At 41.6% G+C, this 18244-nt stretch overlaps 1 protein-coding gene across 3 annotated transcripts; it reads left to right on the forward strand.

Moving 5' to 3' along the window:
• Positions 1-475: 475 nt before the first annotated feature.
• PATZ1 (POZ/BTB and AT hook containing zinc finger 1) lies at positions 476-18044 on the forward strand (the record flags this gene model as incomplete). Of its 3 annotated transcripts, XM_082293216.1 has the most annotated exons (6): positions 476-1755; positions 4142-4205; positions 7329-7400; positions 9804-9975; positions 15685-15822; positions 17626-18044. In XM_082293216.1, the coding sequence occupies 6 exons, from the start codon at positions 476-478 to the stop codon at positions 18042-18044; spliced, it is 2145 nt and encodes a 714-aa protein (XP_082149342.1). The 3 variants fall into 3 exon arrangements, with proteins under 3 accessions (XP_082149342.1, XP_082149343.1, XP_082149344.1); XM_082293217.1 differs by lacking the exon at positions 7329-7400; XM_082293218.1 differs by lacking the exons at positions 7329-7400; positions 15685-15822.
• Between the last annotated feature and the right edge of the window lie 200 nt (positions 18045-18244).

The following is an 18244-nucleotide window of genomic DNA, read 5'->3' on the forward strand; positions in this document are numbered from 1 at the left end:
CCGGGGGGCCCCCGCTGGATTTTTGTAGGGGGGGTGGTATCGCCCCCTCCTTCTCCTCCCCCCAGGGGTGAAAGTGCAAGAGGAAGTGCAGCCGCTGCCATCTTTCCTCCGCTCCAAACACACAGGGACGGACGGAGCCGGCAGCCCGGAGCCGCCGCCGGACCCCCGTCCCTCCCGGCTGCTGCCGCCGCGCCGCGCACAGCCCTTCCCGCGGCGGCCCCGCGGCCGCAGCGCCTCGTGGCGGCCGGGCCCGGGCGGGGCTCGCGCGGCCGCGCGCGCGCCTCGGCCGCCCAAGCCTTTTGTCTCGCCCCCCCCGCGCCGCGCGAGCCCCTCGCGCCGTGCAGGGAGCGCCGCGCGCGCGCCGCCGCCGGCCCGGGCAGGGGCGGGGAACGAGCAGGAGGAGGCGGCGCGCGCCGCCGGGCGGCCCGAGAGCGCGCGCGCCCCCTGCGGGCGCCGGCGGGGCGGCGCAGCCCCCATGGAGCGGGTGAGCGAGGCCGCCGCCTGCGGCCCCTCGTCGGGCTGCTACACGTACCAGGTGAGCCGGCACAGCGCCGACGTGCTGCACAGCCTCAACCAGCAGCGCAAGAACGGCGGCCGCTTCTGCGACGTGCTCCTACGCGTGGGCGACGAGAGCTTCCCGGCGCACCGCGCCGTGCTGGCCGCTTGCAGCGAGTACTTCGAGTCGGTGTTCAGCGCTCAGCTGGGCGACGGGGCAGGTGGCGGCGGCGCGGAAGGGAACGCGGCGGAGGCGGCGGCCGGCGGGGCTGCGGCGGCGGCCGGCGGGGCCCCCGGCGGCGGGCGGGAGCTGGAGATGCACACCATCAGCTCCAAGGTGTTCGGAGACATCCTGGACTTCGCCTACACGTCGCGCATCGTGGTGCGGCTGGAGAGCTTCCCGGAGCTCATGACGGCCGCCAAGTTCCTGCTGATGCGCTCTGTGATTGACATCTGCCAGGAGGTCATCAAGCAGTCCAACGTGCAGCTCCTCGTGCCCCCTGCACGCCCTGACATTATGCTCTTCCGTCCGGGGGCTGCTGACCTCGGCTTCCCTCTTGACATGACCAACGGTGCCACTTTGGCACCTAATGGCAATGGCATTGCTGGCATGCCTGAAGACGAGGCCACACGGGCTGCGCTCACCGCTGCACAGTCCTCCCTACCTGTCCTGCAGGGTGTGGACCGCCTGCCCATGGTGGCAGGACCTCTGTCCCCACCACTGCTGGCCTCACCCTTCCAGAATGTTGCTGCTAGTGCCCCCACTTTAAGCACGAAGAGGGGCAGAGGGCGTCCCCGTAAAGCCAATCTCTTGGACTCCATGATGTTTGGTGCCCCAGGGGGCCTGCGAGAGGCTGGTATCCTGCCTTGTGGTCTCTGTGGGAAAGTATTCACTGATGCTAATCGTCTTCGTCAGCACGAGGCTCAACATGGGGTGACAAGCTTACAGCTGGGCTACATAGACATCCCACCCCCACGACTGGGTGAAAATGGTGTTCCTGGTCAGGATGACCCTGATGCACCCCGAAAAAGAAGCAGGACGAGGAAACAGGTGGCCTGTGAGATCTGTGGCAAGATTTTTCGGGACGTGTACCACCTGAATCGGCACAAGCTGTCACACTCTGGTGAAAAGCCTTACTCTTGTCCGGTGTGTGGCTTGCGGTTCAAGCGAAAAGACAGGATGTCCTATCATGTTCGATCTCATGATGGCTCTGTGGGAAAGCCCTACATCTGCCAGAGCTGTGGAAAAGGCTTTTCCAGGTAAGAGCGCGCTCGTATGGACCATTGACACAAACAGAGACCTAGGAAGTTGACTTTCCTATGCCTTGGAAATGTACTTGAGGATAGTTTGACTGTTCCACTTTAAATGTTTCAAGGAATGAGACTGCCATCATTTCCTCTGGGATGCTATTCTGCAGGCTCTTGGAAGGGTTTAAAAGTAATTAAGACGTAGAACTGGGAGTCAGCTGGCTTCTGGCTAAGGTTCCTAGCTTTGTCCCAGAGTTGGTGTATACGTGTCCTTGGGCAAATCAGTTAGTCTCTCCCTCAAATGACTCTTCTGTGAAATGGGTACTGAAATAATTACCTGCCTCGCAGAAGTGTCTTTGAGATCACTGATGTGGAGGTAGTTTGAAGGTGCTGTTGAAGTGCAAAATAAAACATCTCAAGATTATTTTTATCGTATCCATTTTAAATTTTCTTTTTCTTAACTTCCCTTCATTTCTCTTAGTTCGTAATGTTTTTTATCACCCAAATGTGAAGGAAGAGGTGAGATTTCAAAGGCTGCAGCATCAAGTATCTTTTAAATACATGATCTTTGTGTCCTTTGGGTTTACATCCTTCTGAAGGGGATCCTGTTTCTGCCCTGCAACATACGTAAGATCCGTGCATTTAATGTTGCTGATTTTTTGTTGTCGCTGTTTGTGGGAGCTAATTTAATAAGTAGTTTGGTACACGTAGTTGTGTTAGTGGTATCTTATAGTCTGAGTTAATGAATTCAAAACTTTTTTGGAAGTTTGCCTCTCGCTTTGAGTGTAGAAGTAGTGGGGGGGAGGGGGATGCATACACTCTGCTATTTCTGTACCAGCAGTCGGTCTTCTACAGCAGTTGATTTGCTCTAATGTGAGGGAAGGAATCGAGATCTGAAAACAAATCAAAAGGCCATCAGGCTATGTAAATTGTGGAATTGTGCCCCTGCTCTCTTTTTGATAGAGGGACTTTTTGTTACTGAAACAAATTACGAACACTCCCCCTTTTTTAAAAAATCGTCAGTAATTAGGGATGCATCTTCATAAGGGCTGCAGATTCAGTGATGGAAGGTCACAAAATGAAAATTTCATCTGTGGCTAGAAGTGAAAGTACTTTTCTTATTATAGCACTACCTGGGGTCGTGTACCAAGTTTTACGGGTTTTATTGACACTCAGAGATTTCTGCTGTTGCTGTATGAATGGTTTTTGTCATTAAGGGAAAGTAAGAAATACATGTTGAGTTCTCATTTTTCCCAGTAAATTAACGCGAACAGGTGGGAATGCTGTTACTACAGTAAACAACAAAACCGTTTGCATATCTGTAAAACCGAAGTATGAATGAAAACAGAGACTCTTAAGTTTCAGTATACAGTCTTAGGAGCAGCCAGAGGAAGTTGGAAGCGTGGTGTCTAATTTTAGTGTCCTTTCCTATATTCAGTAGCGCAGCATGTGAGGTTGCTGGGCTTGAGGTACCCAGAAGGACCCCCAACCAGTCTGTCCGGTTACACCGCTGAAAGAGCATCGGGTTTAAGAGCCTCACTGCAAAGTTCAGCCTATTTTCTGTCTGCAGTGGGTGAATTCCATTCCCGCGCCCTCTCATTGGTGCAGCTGGGAAGTTGGGGGAGGAGAGGGTGGAGAACTTGTTTCCAAGCAGTTTTGGTCTCATACAATGAAAAGCTTTCTTCCCACTAGGAGAAACTCCCACCAGGACAATCTGCAGCTCTACAGCCCTTTCTTCTTCAAAGTAGGCTTTGCCGGTTGTGAAGAATGGTCTAACCTTTTACAGTAACAATTTGCTCTTCCATTGCACCTTCTAGTTGAAATGTTCGGAGCACTTTATTTGTATTAATGCAGTCTCCCCACCAAATTGTAAGTTGGGAGTATTTTTTTTATGTTTCAGGTGGAAAATGTGTCACAGCAACAGAGTTTAGAGAGTTTTTTTGCAGAGGTGCTTTAAGTTTGCTTTTTACATCTGTGTTTGGGACGTAAACCAGAAGGGTCTGATTTTCAAATACTCAGCAACTGTAAATCAAAGTGCCCTGATTATTAAGGTCTAAATAGGGTTTTGGATGGGGACATGAAGGCTTGAAAATCGCAACTTGTACTTCCTGTTTCCTCTGATCATTCAGCATGATTTCTTCCTGAGAAAATGCTGCCTTTTTAGCAAGTTGGAGAGGGTACATAACAAGGTAGAGTCCCAGTTGTTGGTGATCTCGTTCTTGGAAAGTTACATGTCACTACATTTGTAATAGATACAGCACTGGGATTTTTTTTTTCTTTTTTTTATTTTTTTTTGTTGTTGTTTTTTTGGTTTGGTTTTTTGGGGGGGTTTTTGTTAAAACTGTAACTTTATTTTTAGTATTTGTTCTAAGTGTGCTTATGTGTATTTTCCTTTAAGGCCAGACCACTTGAATGGACACATCAAACAGGTGCATACCTCAGAGAGACCTCACAAGTGTCAGGTAGGAGCCAGAGGGGTTTAGACTGGTTTTGTGGGTAATCTTTGGCATTGCATTTATGTTTGCAGACAATTTTGAAGTACCAGTAGAAATACCATGTATATGTGAATTGGGATAAATGTTTGTAAAGAACAGTGCTCCACAGTGACATCTGCTTTACATCCCTCCCATCCCACCTCATCTCATCTACAGCTTTGGTCCTCCTGCCTCCCCCCCTTCTACCAGATGTTCTTCCCTACTGTGCTGTCCCAGTCTCACCCTGGATCTCTTACCCAGCCACCTGGGCTTGGAGTCAGTGTTATTGATGATTCCTTCCCTTTTTTTTAATTGCAGTTGTTGCCATCAGGAGGCTCCAATGCTGACGTCATTTTTTTTTAGAATAATTTCAATAAAAAATTAGTAAATTGTAATTTTCATAACTTGTCAAGATACTATTTTTAAAAATTGCATAGCCTTCAGAACATTGCACTGAGCAAAATTGGAAGCTTTTTTTATCTTAGGGAGAATATAAATAATGACATCACAGTATCTGTTGTTGTACAATGTCATAATGTTGTATATAGTTTTTTACAGTTAATAAGGTTTGAAAGATCAAATGAAGGAATATATTTTGTAATTCATTTATAGAGAGATTTAAAAGGTGCCTGGAAGTATCAATTGAAACCAAAGTTGAGAATCAGCTTCCACCATCACACACTGCCATCAGAGAGATGTTGGGCAAACTTTTAAAACAGTTTTTGGGCTAACAGTCTCCATGCTTGGCTTTAGAAGAAATATTTAATATCTATTTTAAAAAACTGGAGCAATATTCTTCTCTTTTTTTCTCTTTTGAAGACAGTGAAGGTTAGAGAATGTTTTCTTCTAAAATATTTAACCATCTTTTATGAGCCTAGTCATTCCTATGTGACTGCTGCCTCCTGATCTGCATTTTTGCATGTGTTTTGACACACCTATATTATCTTCAAATTGTGAGAGTTTTGAAACATTTTGCAGTTTTAAGAATCCTGAGAACAGTTTTCCAGACAGCTGGAGCCATCTAAAGGTTTCTGTTGACATCCATATGATCTGTGAAAGCCCAGCACATTGGAAAGTCAGGCCATAGAGCTGTCACATTGATTTGACTTTATGTCCTGTATAAAGCCTTAGATTGGCTCAAGCTTCTTAAGACGATTTATGCGTTACAGATTCATACAAATCGGAGAATTCCGCTCATAAAAAGAATTCAAAATGTGGGGACAGCAAGAGGCCTGTGGATGAACTGATGGTGAATGTTTGCGTCCCAACATGAACAGATGCTCATCAGTCTTTTGCTAGTTGATACCAAGATTACTGGATGAACACTGTTTACAAATAACACTGATAGCTATGAATTGTCCTTTGCCAGCTGATGACCGATAATTTTTTTTATAGTTTAACATCGATTTAAGAGTATTAAATATCAACTCTGTGTGAATCAGAGTGTACGCTAAGAGCTCAAAAGTAAAGAAACATGGAAGCTAAGATGGCACAGCCAAGCTCAACTCCCGTTTCCTTGCACGCATATATTTTGTGATAGCAGTTTCCAAGAACAGTCTTTCTTATCATGTGTTCTCTAAAGTGCCATAATATTGTATGCACTGTTCATTTCAGTTAAAAGGTACAGGCTATAGGTTACAATCATCAGGACAGAGTTGAGATTGTCCTTCAGGCTTGGTTTGTTCTTGATTTTTGATTGCTTAGCCCTGCAAAGTTAATTTTTCATAAATCCTAAGGCGTAGAAAATTTGTTAATGACCTGTTGTATGTCTTTGCAGAAAATGCTTTGTAATATCCTATCAGATTTAGAAAATCTTCTTGAATATGCACAGATCCGCTATACATTGTAGAAATCACAGAAGGGATGCAGTCACTGAAAACTTGTTTCAAATATGAAAGCTGATGTATAAATTGATAAAGTTCTCCTTGTGATTATCTCATAACCTGTTATGTGTCTGTTCCATGATATGTATCGAACACAAGATCTGGCCGCCAAGAAGGAAAATGGCTTAATACTGGCATGTTTTTTGCCTGTTTTCCATTGATTTTGTTTGGCACATTAGCTCCCCATGAGAGCAGCCTGAACAGCATTGAGCGTCCTTTTTGAATCTGTTCAGTTCCTGTTGAAAATTCCTGTTATTGTCATACTTTATCTTTACTGGAAAAGAGAAGTACTCTGTCAGTAAACAGAGGAGCATTCCAGAATCCTCTATTGTGATGGCATTTTTGGAATTTGTGCTCTGTTATGATTTAAACAAACTGACCATTTACCTGAGCTCTTACGTAGCTTTGCAAACTGGTGATATGTAATGTTTTGTTGGTGTGGCATCCCGATACACTTTGGAGTACCAAAACAAAAGTGGGAAGGTGTCAGCCCAACTTCAGAATAAAGGAAAGTATGAGAAACAGGACAGTTTTAAGCTGAGCATCCCTGCAACAGCTGTAGTTTTCAGTGCTCAGTTTGTAATCCTGCACTCATCCACCTGAAATAATGGCTGTGCTTCACAGATCTTTCAGGAGTGTCCTAAGTTCCAGCACCTCTAGCACCTGATGCCTAAGTCTTGACTCCAGCTTTTTCATTACTGTTAAGATAGACTCAGATTAGGGAAGGTCTCCACAGAGTTAAAGCAGCTGAGAAATCAGATCCAAGAAGGTGCTTTGGTGTCCTAGCAAATGGCACTCTGGATCTTTTCCATTGGATTGTTGCACTGGTGAATTGCTTCCCCCCCCTGCCCCGCGGATATAGGAGTTCTGGATATAGGAGAAGGGGTAAGTCAGTTTTATAGCCAGAATGGAGTAGCTCAGCTACTGGCTCCACGGGACTGGGTGAAGCTGTCGTCTTGCGTGTCAATGTATGAAAGTCAGGCTGCAGATTGGGAGCAAACGGTGATCTGAAAATCTGTGGACGTGAAAGAACAAGGGGAGAAAAAAGAAGTTTGCTCCTCTACAAGACAAGAGAGGTTGTTCTTCTGGCAAATTAAATAAAAAATAAAAATGCAGGTTAAATTAAAGCACAACTTAACTGGCATCCCAAGTCCAGTGCATATCCCATTGATTTCAATGCAGAATGAGTTTCTTCCTGTCCTAATTTCTCTTACTTCCTGCCTATTAGCAGGAAAATGGCAGCCACCATGGAATAAGCTCAGAGACATCCACATCCATAGAAAAGTTGAAACTTCAAGAGGTATTTCTTAAACAATGTTTTTTAAACTTTATATATTCTTTTTGATCTATTTATATACCTGTGCAATGTTTGATAGGAAAGCACTGGAGAGTTTTCTTCTGTGATTAACAATTAATGATAAATACTTAGCGCTCATTTAGCACTTCACATCTTTCATAAAATAAAACTTTTTTTTCTCTATACCTTTTATAAATATTAACTATTTGAATATTAACTTCAGGGTTTTCTTTAACCCTAGTCCTGTCTCCCATTGTTGTAATTCAGCTAAACTGGTTCTTGCTTTCTCCACTCAACTTAATTATTGTTTTTAAGCTTCATTGCAGATATATTTACTCTATAGCTTATCCAAATGTGAGCTTTACACAACTCAGCAGCAAGAGTGGGAAATGAAATACATAAATTATTATATTACTTCTTCCTAAGCTTTCAACTTGCTGAGTTCACTGTGGGATAGATATAGTTTTACTTCTGGCATCCTGTATTTATGTGATTTGTCTCTGGTCTGCTTCATCAGCTAATTTGTTGGTGTGGCATCCCGGTACACATGGGGAGTACACACTCCCCATGCTTGGGTATGGGCCTTCCTGTGGCTCCATAGCTTTAGAGTTATTGATGGTGGATCTCTTGGCTGTCATTGTTGATAGTCTAGTTATATATCTTTAGTTGATATCCAACAGATTGATTAGTATCAGTGCTGCAATCCTGCCTTAAGAGAGTGCTTACCTCTAAGAACGTTTTAGTAAGTGAAAGTTGCACCTGTTTTGCTCAGCGCTGTGTACTGAGATTTCAAATGAAGAGAAATTTTTCATGTTCAAGAATTTGCCTCTTAAACTTCAACACTTGTAATTTATAAATCTTTGTCTGGTGGGCCTAGTTAAACTGTGTATATCACAGAAATCCAGATAATTTCACTGTTGCCTTTTTAATTTCATTAAATCCTGATCCTCTGAGGTGTTAAGTCTTGTGCTTGCTGTAGAGCAGCCTCAGCTCCATGGGAGTTTTCCACACTTAAGCATCTCACAGGATCAAATGAGTGTAAAGCCTGTTGAAATGGATAGGTGCTTTTCCAGCTGCCTTTAATGTTTTTTGGATTAAGCTCTTGATTAACTGAATTTTATATACATGTTATCCTCCTCTGTATTGTCAATTTCATTTACTTGATTTATAATTTAGGAATTTTACTAAGATTGTTACATTAACAAGTCTTACCTCTTTTGAAACAGTGGTTTAATTACACACTGATATTTTAAAATACAGACAATATCCAATTCCCAAGACACTGAACAGCCTCATATTGTTTCTTTGGGGGTTCTGTTTATATATCTTAAAACGGTGTTATTTTACATGAAGTTGGTATAAGCAAAATACTACACTCTTGAATGTCACTGCTCCCGCTTGGTCTGGTCATTCTGATGTGTGTTTGCTTTTGTTTCTCCTCTTGCACTTGTGAAATGCTTTAGACTATAACTCTAATAACTTGTGCAGCATATTGCTGGTGATTTATTTCTCTTCACACATTAAGAGACAGAGCAAGCCTTTCAGAACTGGCAAGGCATTGTAACAGGCTGTGGGCACAGCCTGCCTGCCTGCCCATTGCTGGAGTTATAAAAATGGGAGGGAGCCTTCACTCATCATATGGATTTCAGCTGGGAAGTGGGCAAATAGAATCAATATTATCTTATGCCAAATCAAACCTGTTTTGTGGTAGTAAGTTGAATATGATACCTTGACCCAGGGGTAAGTTAAAACAGATTACAATGTCATGCAGTTATTTTGATACCTGCTCAGTTTTGAGGCTTCACTTCTACAGTTTGTCTGCACTGCTGCTGTGGATACCAGGATGACTCTTCTATTGTCTCTCGTCATATTGTCATCCCAGATAATTCTCTGGTCCTTTGTTTGTACATCTTCACACTCCAAAAGAATTCTGTGTGCTGAAATTATATTTATCTCATCAAAGAGTAGAATTTAGGAAGATGACAGAGAGGACATTTTGAGTGATCTAAAGTGATTATGGCGGCTCAGTGAAATGGCAGAACTTACTGTAAATGGAACAAAGTGGTTTGTGCTATTTCTTTTGTTAAATATTACTTAAAATTTTAGTATCTTCATCCTCAGAAAGGAGCTAAAGCCTTATGAGTCTATCTTGATGTAAGTTTTACTGTCTGTAGTGTGTCAGAGCTGTTTTCTTGCTGCCTTAATTCTTCTGAGTAGTAACATTACATCTTGTGCAATGTGTTGATGTTCTGAATTTTTTATTTGGGGGAAAATGGCTTGTGCATCATGTTATTTTTGTGTTTGCACAGGATCTAAGGTATTTACTCTAAAGAATACTAAATATATTCACAATATCAGTGCTGTTAGCGGAGTTGATGAGTCACATGGTTCTTGTTATACCTGCAGACTTGTAATGCTTCCTTTGCCACTCGTGACCGGCTGCGCTCACACCTGGCATGTCATGAAGACAAAGTTCCATGCCAGGTGTGTGGGAAGTACTTGCGAGCAGCATATATGGCAGATCACTTGAAGAAGCATAGTGAAGGACCAAGCAATTTCTGCACTATCTGTAACCGAGGTAATGAAGAAATTATTTTTTTATTCCAGTGGGATGGGACAGCACTCGAGGGGAGCTGTAAGGCTGCGTGATTCTCTCTGCAACAGGAGGAGGTTATACCCTGTATGTGTACATACTGTGCTTTTCCCACTGAATACTTAATCCTGAAACTGGTGGAGTATAGGTCTGGCCTTTTCAGATAGCAGATGGTTCCCAAAGAAACTCAGTTGAAATCTGAAGCAAATTTTATTTGCTAAGTAGCCAGACCCCTATATAATAACCATGATAAGTTGCCTTGCTGCTGTTCAACATACATCTTTTTTTTTTCTATACCTGATTAGACTTGAGCCCTTGCAGTCAGTTTGGAAGAAGAATCTTTGAAATGCACATCAAGGTGAAAATTATACACTGAACGTAAATCTGCATTATATTTCTAAGTCTTACTTAACCTCCTGGTGCAATAGAGTCAAGCTGCTTCTCCATCTTAACACAAGAAATTGCTTTGTATTAATGTACATATCTAAAACATATTTTTAAAAGAGCACTAGAAATGTGCTTTATCTTTATTTGTACAAATACAGCTTTTCACAGTTGGAAGGGATCCATAAAGATCACTGAATCCAACTCCCTGCTCCTTGCAGCACTATGTAAAACTAAACCATATGACTAAGAGCTTGTGAAGCTTTTCCATCTGTTTGTGGTACTCTTCAGCTGGAGAGAGTTGGAAATTTAGGCTTTGTGGGATGTAAGCCAAGCTGGAAAAATTATTTTGACTTACTAGTGTCTTTGCTTTTGAGTGATTAATACACAACTTCAAAGTGCCTTGTTGGCTCACACAGGTATACATAGCTAGTAGGTGTTAGAAGAGATTGCTGCTGTGTTTTGGGATCTTGTTTTTTCTGGTGAGTCTTTTTTCCTGACAATGGGTTCTCTTCTAGTTTAAGAGAGGTGAAATCTTTTGAGAAAATAAAGCTCTTCTGTGTTCAATGTGGAGACTGTACACGGAGCTTTTGGAGTTGATGAGTAATAAAACATTAAATTGCAAGGGAGGTGTTTCCACTAGTTGAACAGTCTGTAAGGTCCTGAAAGTGCTCTTATCAGTGAGAGTGGAAAAGGCATCAGGGTTGAAAATCTTCAGGTTTTGAAGCTCCAGGTAGATAGCGTGAAATGAAGCTTGCCCTCCTTTTCAGCTGAAGGCCTGGCTTCTGAAGAACTGTTTAAGCTTATCCCGATTATTTTTGTGACAACAACATGGAAGATAACTGTTCGAGATCCAGGTGCTGTCCTGCTCTCCTTCCGTTGAACATGGTGCCAAACAGAAACTCAGATGGGTTGGGAGGAATTGTCTTGTTTCTACAATTGTAAGCTTGAGTTTCAACTTAACTACCACTGGATGTCACTGCAGCTCTTTGGAAATGGAACCAGTGTGACAAAGACAGACTCAGCATTCAAACAATAAAATGACTAAGTTTTACTCACATTTTACAAGTCTAAATGTACAGTGGCAATTTAAATAAAATATACACTTATCTGTAGAAGGACAGGGAACCCCTTGTACAGCAAACTGTAAGCAACTATTTTCTTCTTACAGTTTGTGTATTTCATGGGAGTTGTCAGAATTGTCTGCTGTGAATTTCAGTTTACATCAGGATATAAAAATTGTAATTATAATAATGAATAATGTTACATTTTATAGGAAGTGTTAAAATTCATAGAAAGGGGAAGCTACAGACTGGATTTGTCAAACAGTTGTGTTGTACACTCATTGTTTTATGGTGTGAATTTTGATTATAGATTTATGATCAATGACAGCAGAATTTGTAATCCTGGGTGTCCTAGAATCAAAGTATAATGTTCATTGTTTTAAATAGTTATTTTTTAAATTGTAGAGCCTGGCAAGATGAAGTCTAATGGAAAATTTCTGGATTAGAAACATCTATTTGATAGGCATTGGTACAGTCAGAAGCCACACACAGTAACCTGATCACACCTCTGCCGTGGCTGCAGTGCTTGTGCAGTGGGATTTTGTTTATTCTTCCCTTGGCTAATGTGCTGATGTATTTTTTTAATTGAAACTTAGCTGGTTCTGGATATAGTAATTGTCAAGCAAGAATGCTCTACAAGCTCAAGCTGCTTGTGGAGCGGATTTTGGATGTTGGCCCACTTAAAAAAAAGTGGATGAAAAGGTGACGCTTTACACAGCTAAACATTCCCAGTGTTAATGGCAGAGCTTAGACTCCCTCACTTTATCCCATTGGACTGAAGGCTTTTCTGTGAAACGTAATCAAGTGTCTCATGTTGTTTTAAAGGTTTAATGGGTTTAGGAGATGGGGATGGAACTCAGTACCTGACAGAAAGCAGTAGCCAATGGTTTGCCATGTCATGTGTGTACCCATTTGTTGATCGTACTTATTTCTTTTACAATGTGGCAGTATAATTTTTTTAAGCTACCAGCTGTGATTTGATGTTTTTTTCCAGGTTATTTTCTTACTTGGGGTCTTTATGCTTAGAATAGTCATGGAAGCAATTAAATCTTGTTAAATCAGGGAAACAGTGAAGTGGTTTTGAGGGGTTTTGTGTTGTTGTTTCTTTTTCTCCTGGGATTTTGGGGGTTGTTTTGGTTGGTTTGTTTGTTTTTCTTTTTTGGTTTGGTATTTTCTTTTTTTTTTTTTTTAAAGAAATCCTCTAAAATGTGTTTAAAAAAACTAATCCTCAAGCCTCACTTTTTAAGACAAATTCTCTTTAATCAGTATAAATAAAAGAGGCATGCTCTCGTTGCACTGTTATACAATCTTCTATCACTATCCTTAGGAACTTTATTTGCTTGTGTGGGTTTTTTCAAAGAATTCAAGAGATTAATGACTTTGGCAGGTCTAGAGTTGGTACTTAGTAATAACACATGCAACTCAGAAATTTGGGGTTGTGTTTCAAACACATACACATTGTTAGGAAAAGGGTGATTCCAATTACAAATTGACAAATGAGAATTTATTTTTCACACTGAGTTCTTGTATGTTTCCTGGTGGACAGAGTCCATTAAAGCAAGACACATTCTCCTCATGTTCCAGCTAAATCCAAATTACAATTTTTGAGCAAGGAGCATCATGCAATTATTTCTATAGTTTATCTCCTTATAGATGTTAGCTGAGATCAAGGGATAGGTCCCATTTATATAAAGCAGATCATTTCCTTTCTATACATGTTTTAATATTGGTTCTTCTGGTATGAAGAAATAATCTGCTCTGCTAAGTGGAGAGATGTGTATGAGTAAAGCAATAAATACATTCCTTCTCTGAAAAATACTGCCACTTTATCCTGTGGATTAGTCGGACTTTGGTCTGAAAGAGACTTCTAAGAGTGAAGGATTATTGTCTATGAACCCCCATCTTCCTAGGACAGGCATTCATAATTAAAGTCCGGTGGAGATAAAAAGGCCAGTGTTAAGTGCTTCAGGAAGAAATTAGGATGAAAACAACCCCAAAAAAGTATCATTTTAAACAATTTCCCATGAAGCAGTTGGCATTCTTACGGTTTCGATGGAAGTTGATGACTCATATGTTCATCTGCCAAGTGCATAAAGGGGAGCTAACACACTTTTCAGCAGTTTTCATTATATAAAACCATGTACTCTATAAATAGAACTGCAGAGTTGAGAAAAGATAATTGTGTAGCAGAGATTACAAGTTCAGATTTCTCTGTGTCAGTTGTAGTATAGAAAAACACTGAAGACCTGCATGTAGTCCTTTTTTAATGGTTGGCAGTGAGATTTTAATGCATTGCTGCATCAAAGAGGTTGATCTCAGCATGCATGTGGTTATTAGCCATGTGTGAAATAAGGAATGTACCGCATAGGTTGGAGTGTCACCATTATATTTGTACACTGTGCCCTTTTCTCTACAAGTCAAGGACTGGCTCTTTCAGGTCTACAGTGAATTTTTGGTATTTGTAAGAGTATATTCTCTTGTTGCCCAGTGAGATTTTCAATGTGGCATTTCATGTCTGAGGGTAGGTCTTGCATTGTTTCGGAGGATAATATCGTTACATTAATTCCCTGGATGACTTGGCCTTGGTGATTCTGCTCCATTGTAGTTTGAGAGTTGTATGTTCTTGGTTTCTTCAGTTGTGATGTATCTACTTTTCTGTACTTTTATCTTCAGCTCAGGGGTCCACAGTAACTACCTCTTGTTCATTCTCAGCAACCTGCCTTTTTTCCCTTCAGCAGGTTGCTGTGGAGTTCTGTCTTGCTTTGCAGGTCCTGTATATATAATTCTTAATAACCCCTGGATAAAAGTCTGGGTAGAGGGATATTCTGTGTGCTAGGCACAGGGAAATCTAGTGTAAAGCCACATTCATTATTAAATTCAGCGCCTGAAACTAACAGCAGCAGTCAGAAAATCCACCCCAGAGAGGTGTGCAGTATTTGGTTTGCATCCTTCCTAATATATTATTATACATCATCAAATGTAAATGCAGTTATAGCACTACAAAAATGGCTTTATGGTAGAATATCAATTCATATTTTAAGCAAAGTATTGTTATGGAAGTTCTCTTGCAAGGTCTTCTGCTGTAAATGCTATTTTGGTTTAAAAAAAATCTAGGGCTTGGGTTTTCTCTCTCCAGAAGGGGAACCTGCAGCTCTGGGTCTGTGATGGTGAACCTTGTGTTGTGTTCTTAGTTGTTAGTGGAAAGTGTTTCTAACATGAAAGTGCCATAATATTCTGTTCAAAATATAACAGAAAATTAAGCTGGTTGTTGGTAGTAGCTTTACCTCTGTAGGAAGTCTTTAAAACTCTGTCCTCCTTGTGCCTCATATATGGTCCAAATGTACTAATAGTAATTGCAAATCTTATTAAGGTTGAATTTAAAAACATTTCAAAGTATATGTGAGATAATTTATTGCATTAAAGAAGAGGGACATATTTCTGAGACTTAAAAAAACATTTTAAAAAGCACATGCACAAAAAACTATTTTGTTCAGAAAGCAATTGTTTGATATATATATTTATTTATTTTCAGTGTTTGGCGCTTACCAATCAGGGCTATTAAAAATACTGAAATTTATTTTTAATATTTTTTGTTAACTGTAGACAAAATGTGAGTTCTAGTATATTTTTTAAAACTCAGAATGAGCTGACTGCAGGAAATGTTTTTCAAAAATTACTATAGAACAAAACTGTATATCTTAAAACTCAATAGTTTCAGCTTTCTGCCTTCTAGAAGTCACTGTAAGTGCTAGAAACCCAAGGGGAAATCACACTAAAAGCCAACAAGGGGTGTTACTAGATAGCATTCTTTCAAATCTTAACAGCATAAAATAAACTAATTGGAACTATCTTCCAAAGTATTATCAGATCACAAAAGCATTTTTAATTAAAATAAATAAAACAGCACAAAAATGATGAAGAGACATGGGTGCCTTTTTGTATGATGTCTCTTCTGCCTTTTTTCCCAGAAAGTTTCATGTCACCTGCTAGGTTTGCTACCACAGAATTTGTTTCTCAAGGAGGCTGTTTTCTTTTTTCTAACAAAAAGCAAACTCAGTCTGATGAAAAGCGTGCGTTGCATTACTGCCTGATGATGACAGGAATCTTACCTGAGCATGTCAGAGGGAACTGGTGGAACAGCAGCTTTGCAATAGGGAGCAGGAGCAAGAGAAAGATTAAAGGAACAGGGAAGGCAGATGTGTGTCTTTGCTGGTGGCAGGATCTCATCTCCTTTTATCTTGTTTAGGTTTCTCCTCTGCCTCCTACTTAAAGGTCCATGTTAAAACCCACCACGGTGTTCCCCTTCCCCAGGTCTCCAGGCACCAGGAGTCCATCCCGAATGGGGGAGCAGCGTTCCACTGCGTCAGGACCTATGGCATCAAAGGCAAGAGACTCGCTGCTCTGCACCTTGCTGCTCTGTGCAGAACTTTGTGTTGTGGGGTGTTGGGCTGGGCACAAGAAAGGGGAGGGAGGAAGGACAGGGACAATACTGGAGAGAAGCTTAGGGAGATGCAGAGAAATTCCATAGCATCACATAGGATGTAATACCTGTCATTGGATAGCTGATTTAACAAAGTTTAGGGGAAGGAGATGGACACAGAAGAGTATGTGATTTTTTGGCAGCTTCTTTGATTTGGAAGATTGAAAAAGCCAGGTTAGTTCATCTTGACCGTCTTCCTTGGAGCAGCAGTCAGCACCTGGATTTTGCCTGAGGGCGAGTTCATTAGTCCCACTCCACTTGAATCTCATGTCAGTCAAACCCCATTTCTGGTTTTGGTGAGGAGCTGTACTGTACGTGCAACCAGCTGTCTGTAGCTAAACTTACACTTCTCAATGCATTTGTTGGGGAGGAGAGGTAAAGGGTGGTAATAGTACTGGTGCTTTTTTGTTGTTTTTAACGTTAATTTAACTTGGGGGTGGGGGTGGGGAAGAAAAAGATGTTACTGTAAGCATAGCTAAAGAGTATTTAACTGCTGAATAAGTAAACCAGTGTGTTTACCTGTGTAGCATAGGTTTTTGCTTCTTGGTTTGAGCTGTCACTATTCCCGGTGAAGGTGAAATATCAGAAAATTCTTCAAAGCCACAGTTATTCTGGTTGTTTTCTTGCCCAGGAGAACACAGTGGGCTGGGTTAAACAAAGTCTGTGCCAGCAGAAAGCTAGAGTTGTGTAATTTTTTCTGTTGAAGTCTTGATAGAGTTACTGCAGAAGCCCTTTAGTTTTGGGTGGTGTGCTGACTTAACAAGAGATTTATTCCAGCTCAGTGGTGTATTGATTTCATGCATATCCTGTTAGGTTTGTTATGCTGAGTCCAGAGCAAATCTGTCTTTTGGGTTGTGCCAAGTGGTTCTTTGGTCTCTTAGAGTTAATAGTAGGTACAGCCTATTTGTATTCAGAGACTCGTTCAGTGAGCACGTCTGGGTTTCTCACACTCATTCACATGCACTGAGCAAAAAAGTATGGACAAACTTCCTTGGCATGATGCCATAGGAAAATGGGGAAGACTCCAAACGTACCAATGGCTTTGCCAGGGCATATATCCAAATAACTTAAATAACATCCCTAACCTCTCTGCTGTTTCACACTACAGTATTTAAAGATAGAACAATTTTAGGTTGTGAAGTTCGCTTCTACAGTGTTGCGTTTGTAAAAAAGAGTTCCATGAGACTAAATGGAATTGCACTTCTTAAATTGCAGTAGCTCACTGCTGTTTTGCTGAGTATTTCCAGGTTTCTTCGCATCTTGCTGCAGCCTGTTGTACTTCATGAAGTTTCTAGGCTCTCCCCCAAAGTATCAACAGTATTTCAGAAGTGTGCAAGTGAATTGCACAGTTAAGAACTCGTCATTAGGTCCATCCTTTTGTAGTGTCTGAGGTGTAAACATTGTGAGACATCCTTGGGATTCAAGAAGTGTTATACAAACCAGAGACCCATTATGGTTGCATTCAGTATCATGACAAATCCCTAATGGAACCCCAGCTGTTGCTCTGATAGCAGCCTGGTGGTTTGGAAAGGGGACCTATGCTCAAGGGCGTTAGAATATGAGGGATTGGCTGTTAAGAACACATTCTGTTGTGACAGGCATTAATGTGATCAGGTGGTAACCAATCTAATTTATTTTAATGCATGTTAAATATCTTCCTTTGGGAGCTAAGATTCTGAAAACTCCTCTCTTTTCTTTTTCCCATAGAAGGCCAGAAATGTTCACATTCGGACCCGATTGAGAGTTCTGATTCATATGGAGACCTCTCTGACACCAGTGACCTCAAGACTCCCGAGAAACAGAGCACCAATGGGTCCTTCTCGTGTGACCTGGCAGTCAGCAAAAACAAAATGGAAACGGAAGGAGAGAAGAAGTACCCATGCCCTGAATGTGGCAGCTTTTTCAGATCAAAGTCTTATCTGAACAAACACATACAGAAAGTTCACGTCAGGGCCCTTGGTGGCCCATTGGGGGACCTGGGTCCTGCTCTAGGATCCCCCTTCTCACCTCAACAGAACATGTCTCTTCTGGAGTCGTTTGGGTTTCAGATCGTCCAGTCAGCATTTGCATCCTCCTTAGTGGATCCAGAGGTCGACCAGCAACCAATGGGGCCAGAGGGGAAATGAGATCAGTTGGATCTTGACAAAGCAAAGCAGCAGTCTGGCTATAATGATAAGATGCTGTGAATGAAAGAGGAAATAATGAAATTTGGTTCTATAGCTGAGAATTTTTTATTCATTTTAGCTTCCCTCTTTGACTCATGCCCTACCCCACCTTTAAATCTTCACTGGGGAGAGGGAGAAAATGCTTCTTTAGCTGATAAATT

The sequence above is a fragment of the Coloeus monedula genome, assembly GCF_965178545.1.
Source record: "Coloeus monedula genome assembly, chromosome: 18".
NCBI classification, from domain to species: Eukaryota; Metazoa; Chordata; class Aves; order Passeriformes; family Corvidae; genus Coloeus; species Coloeus monedula.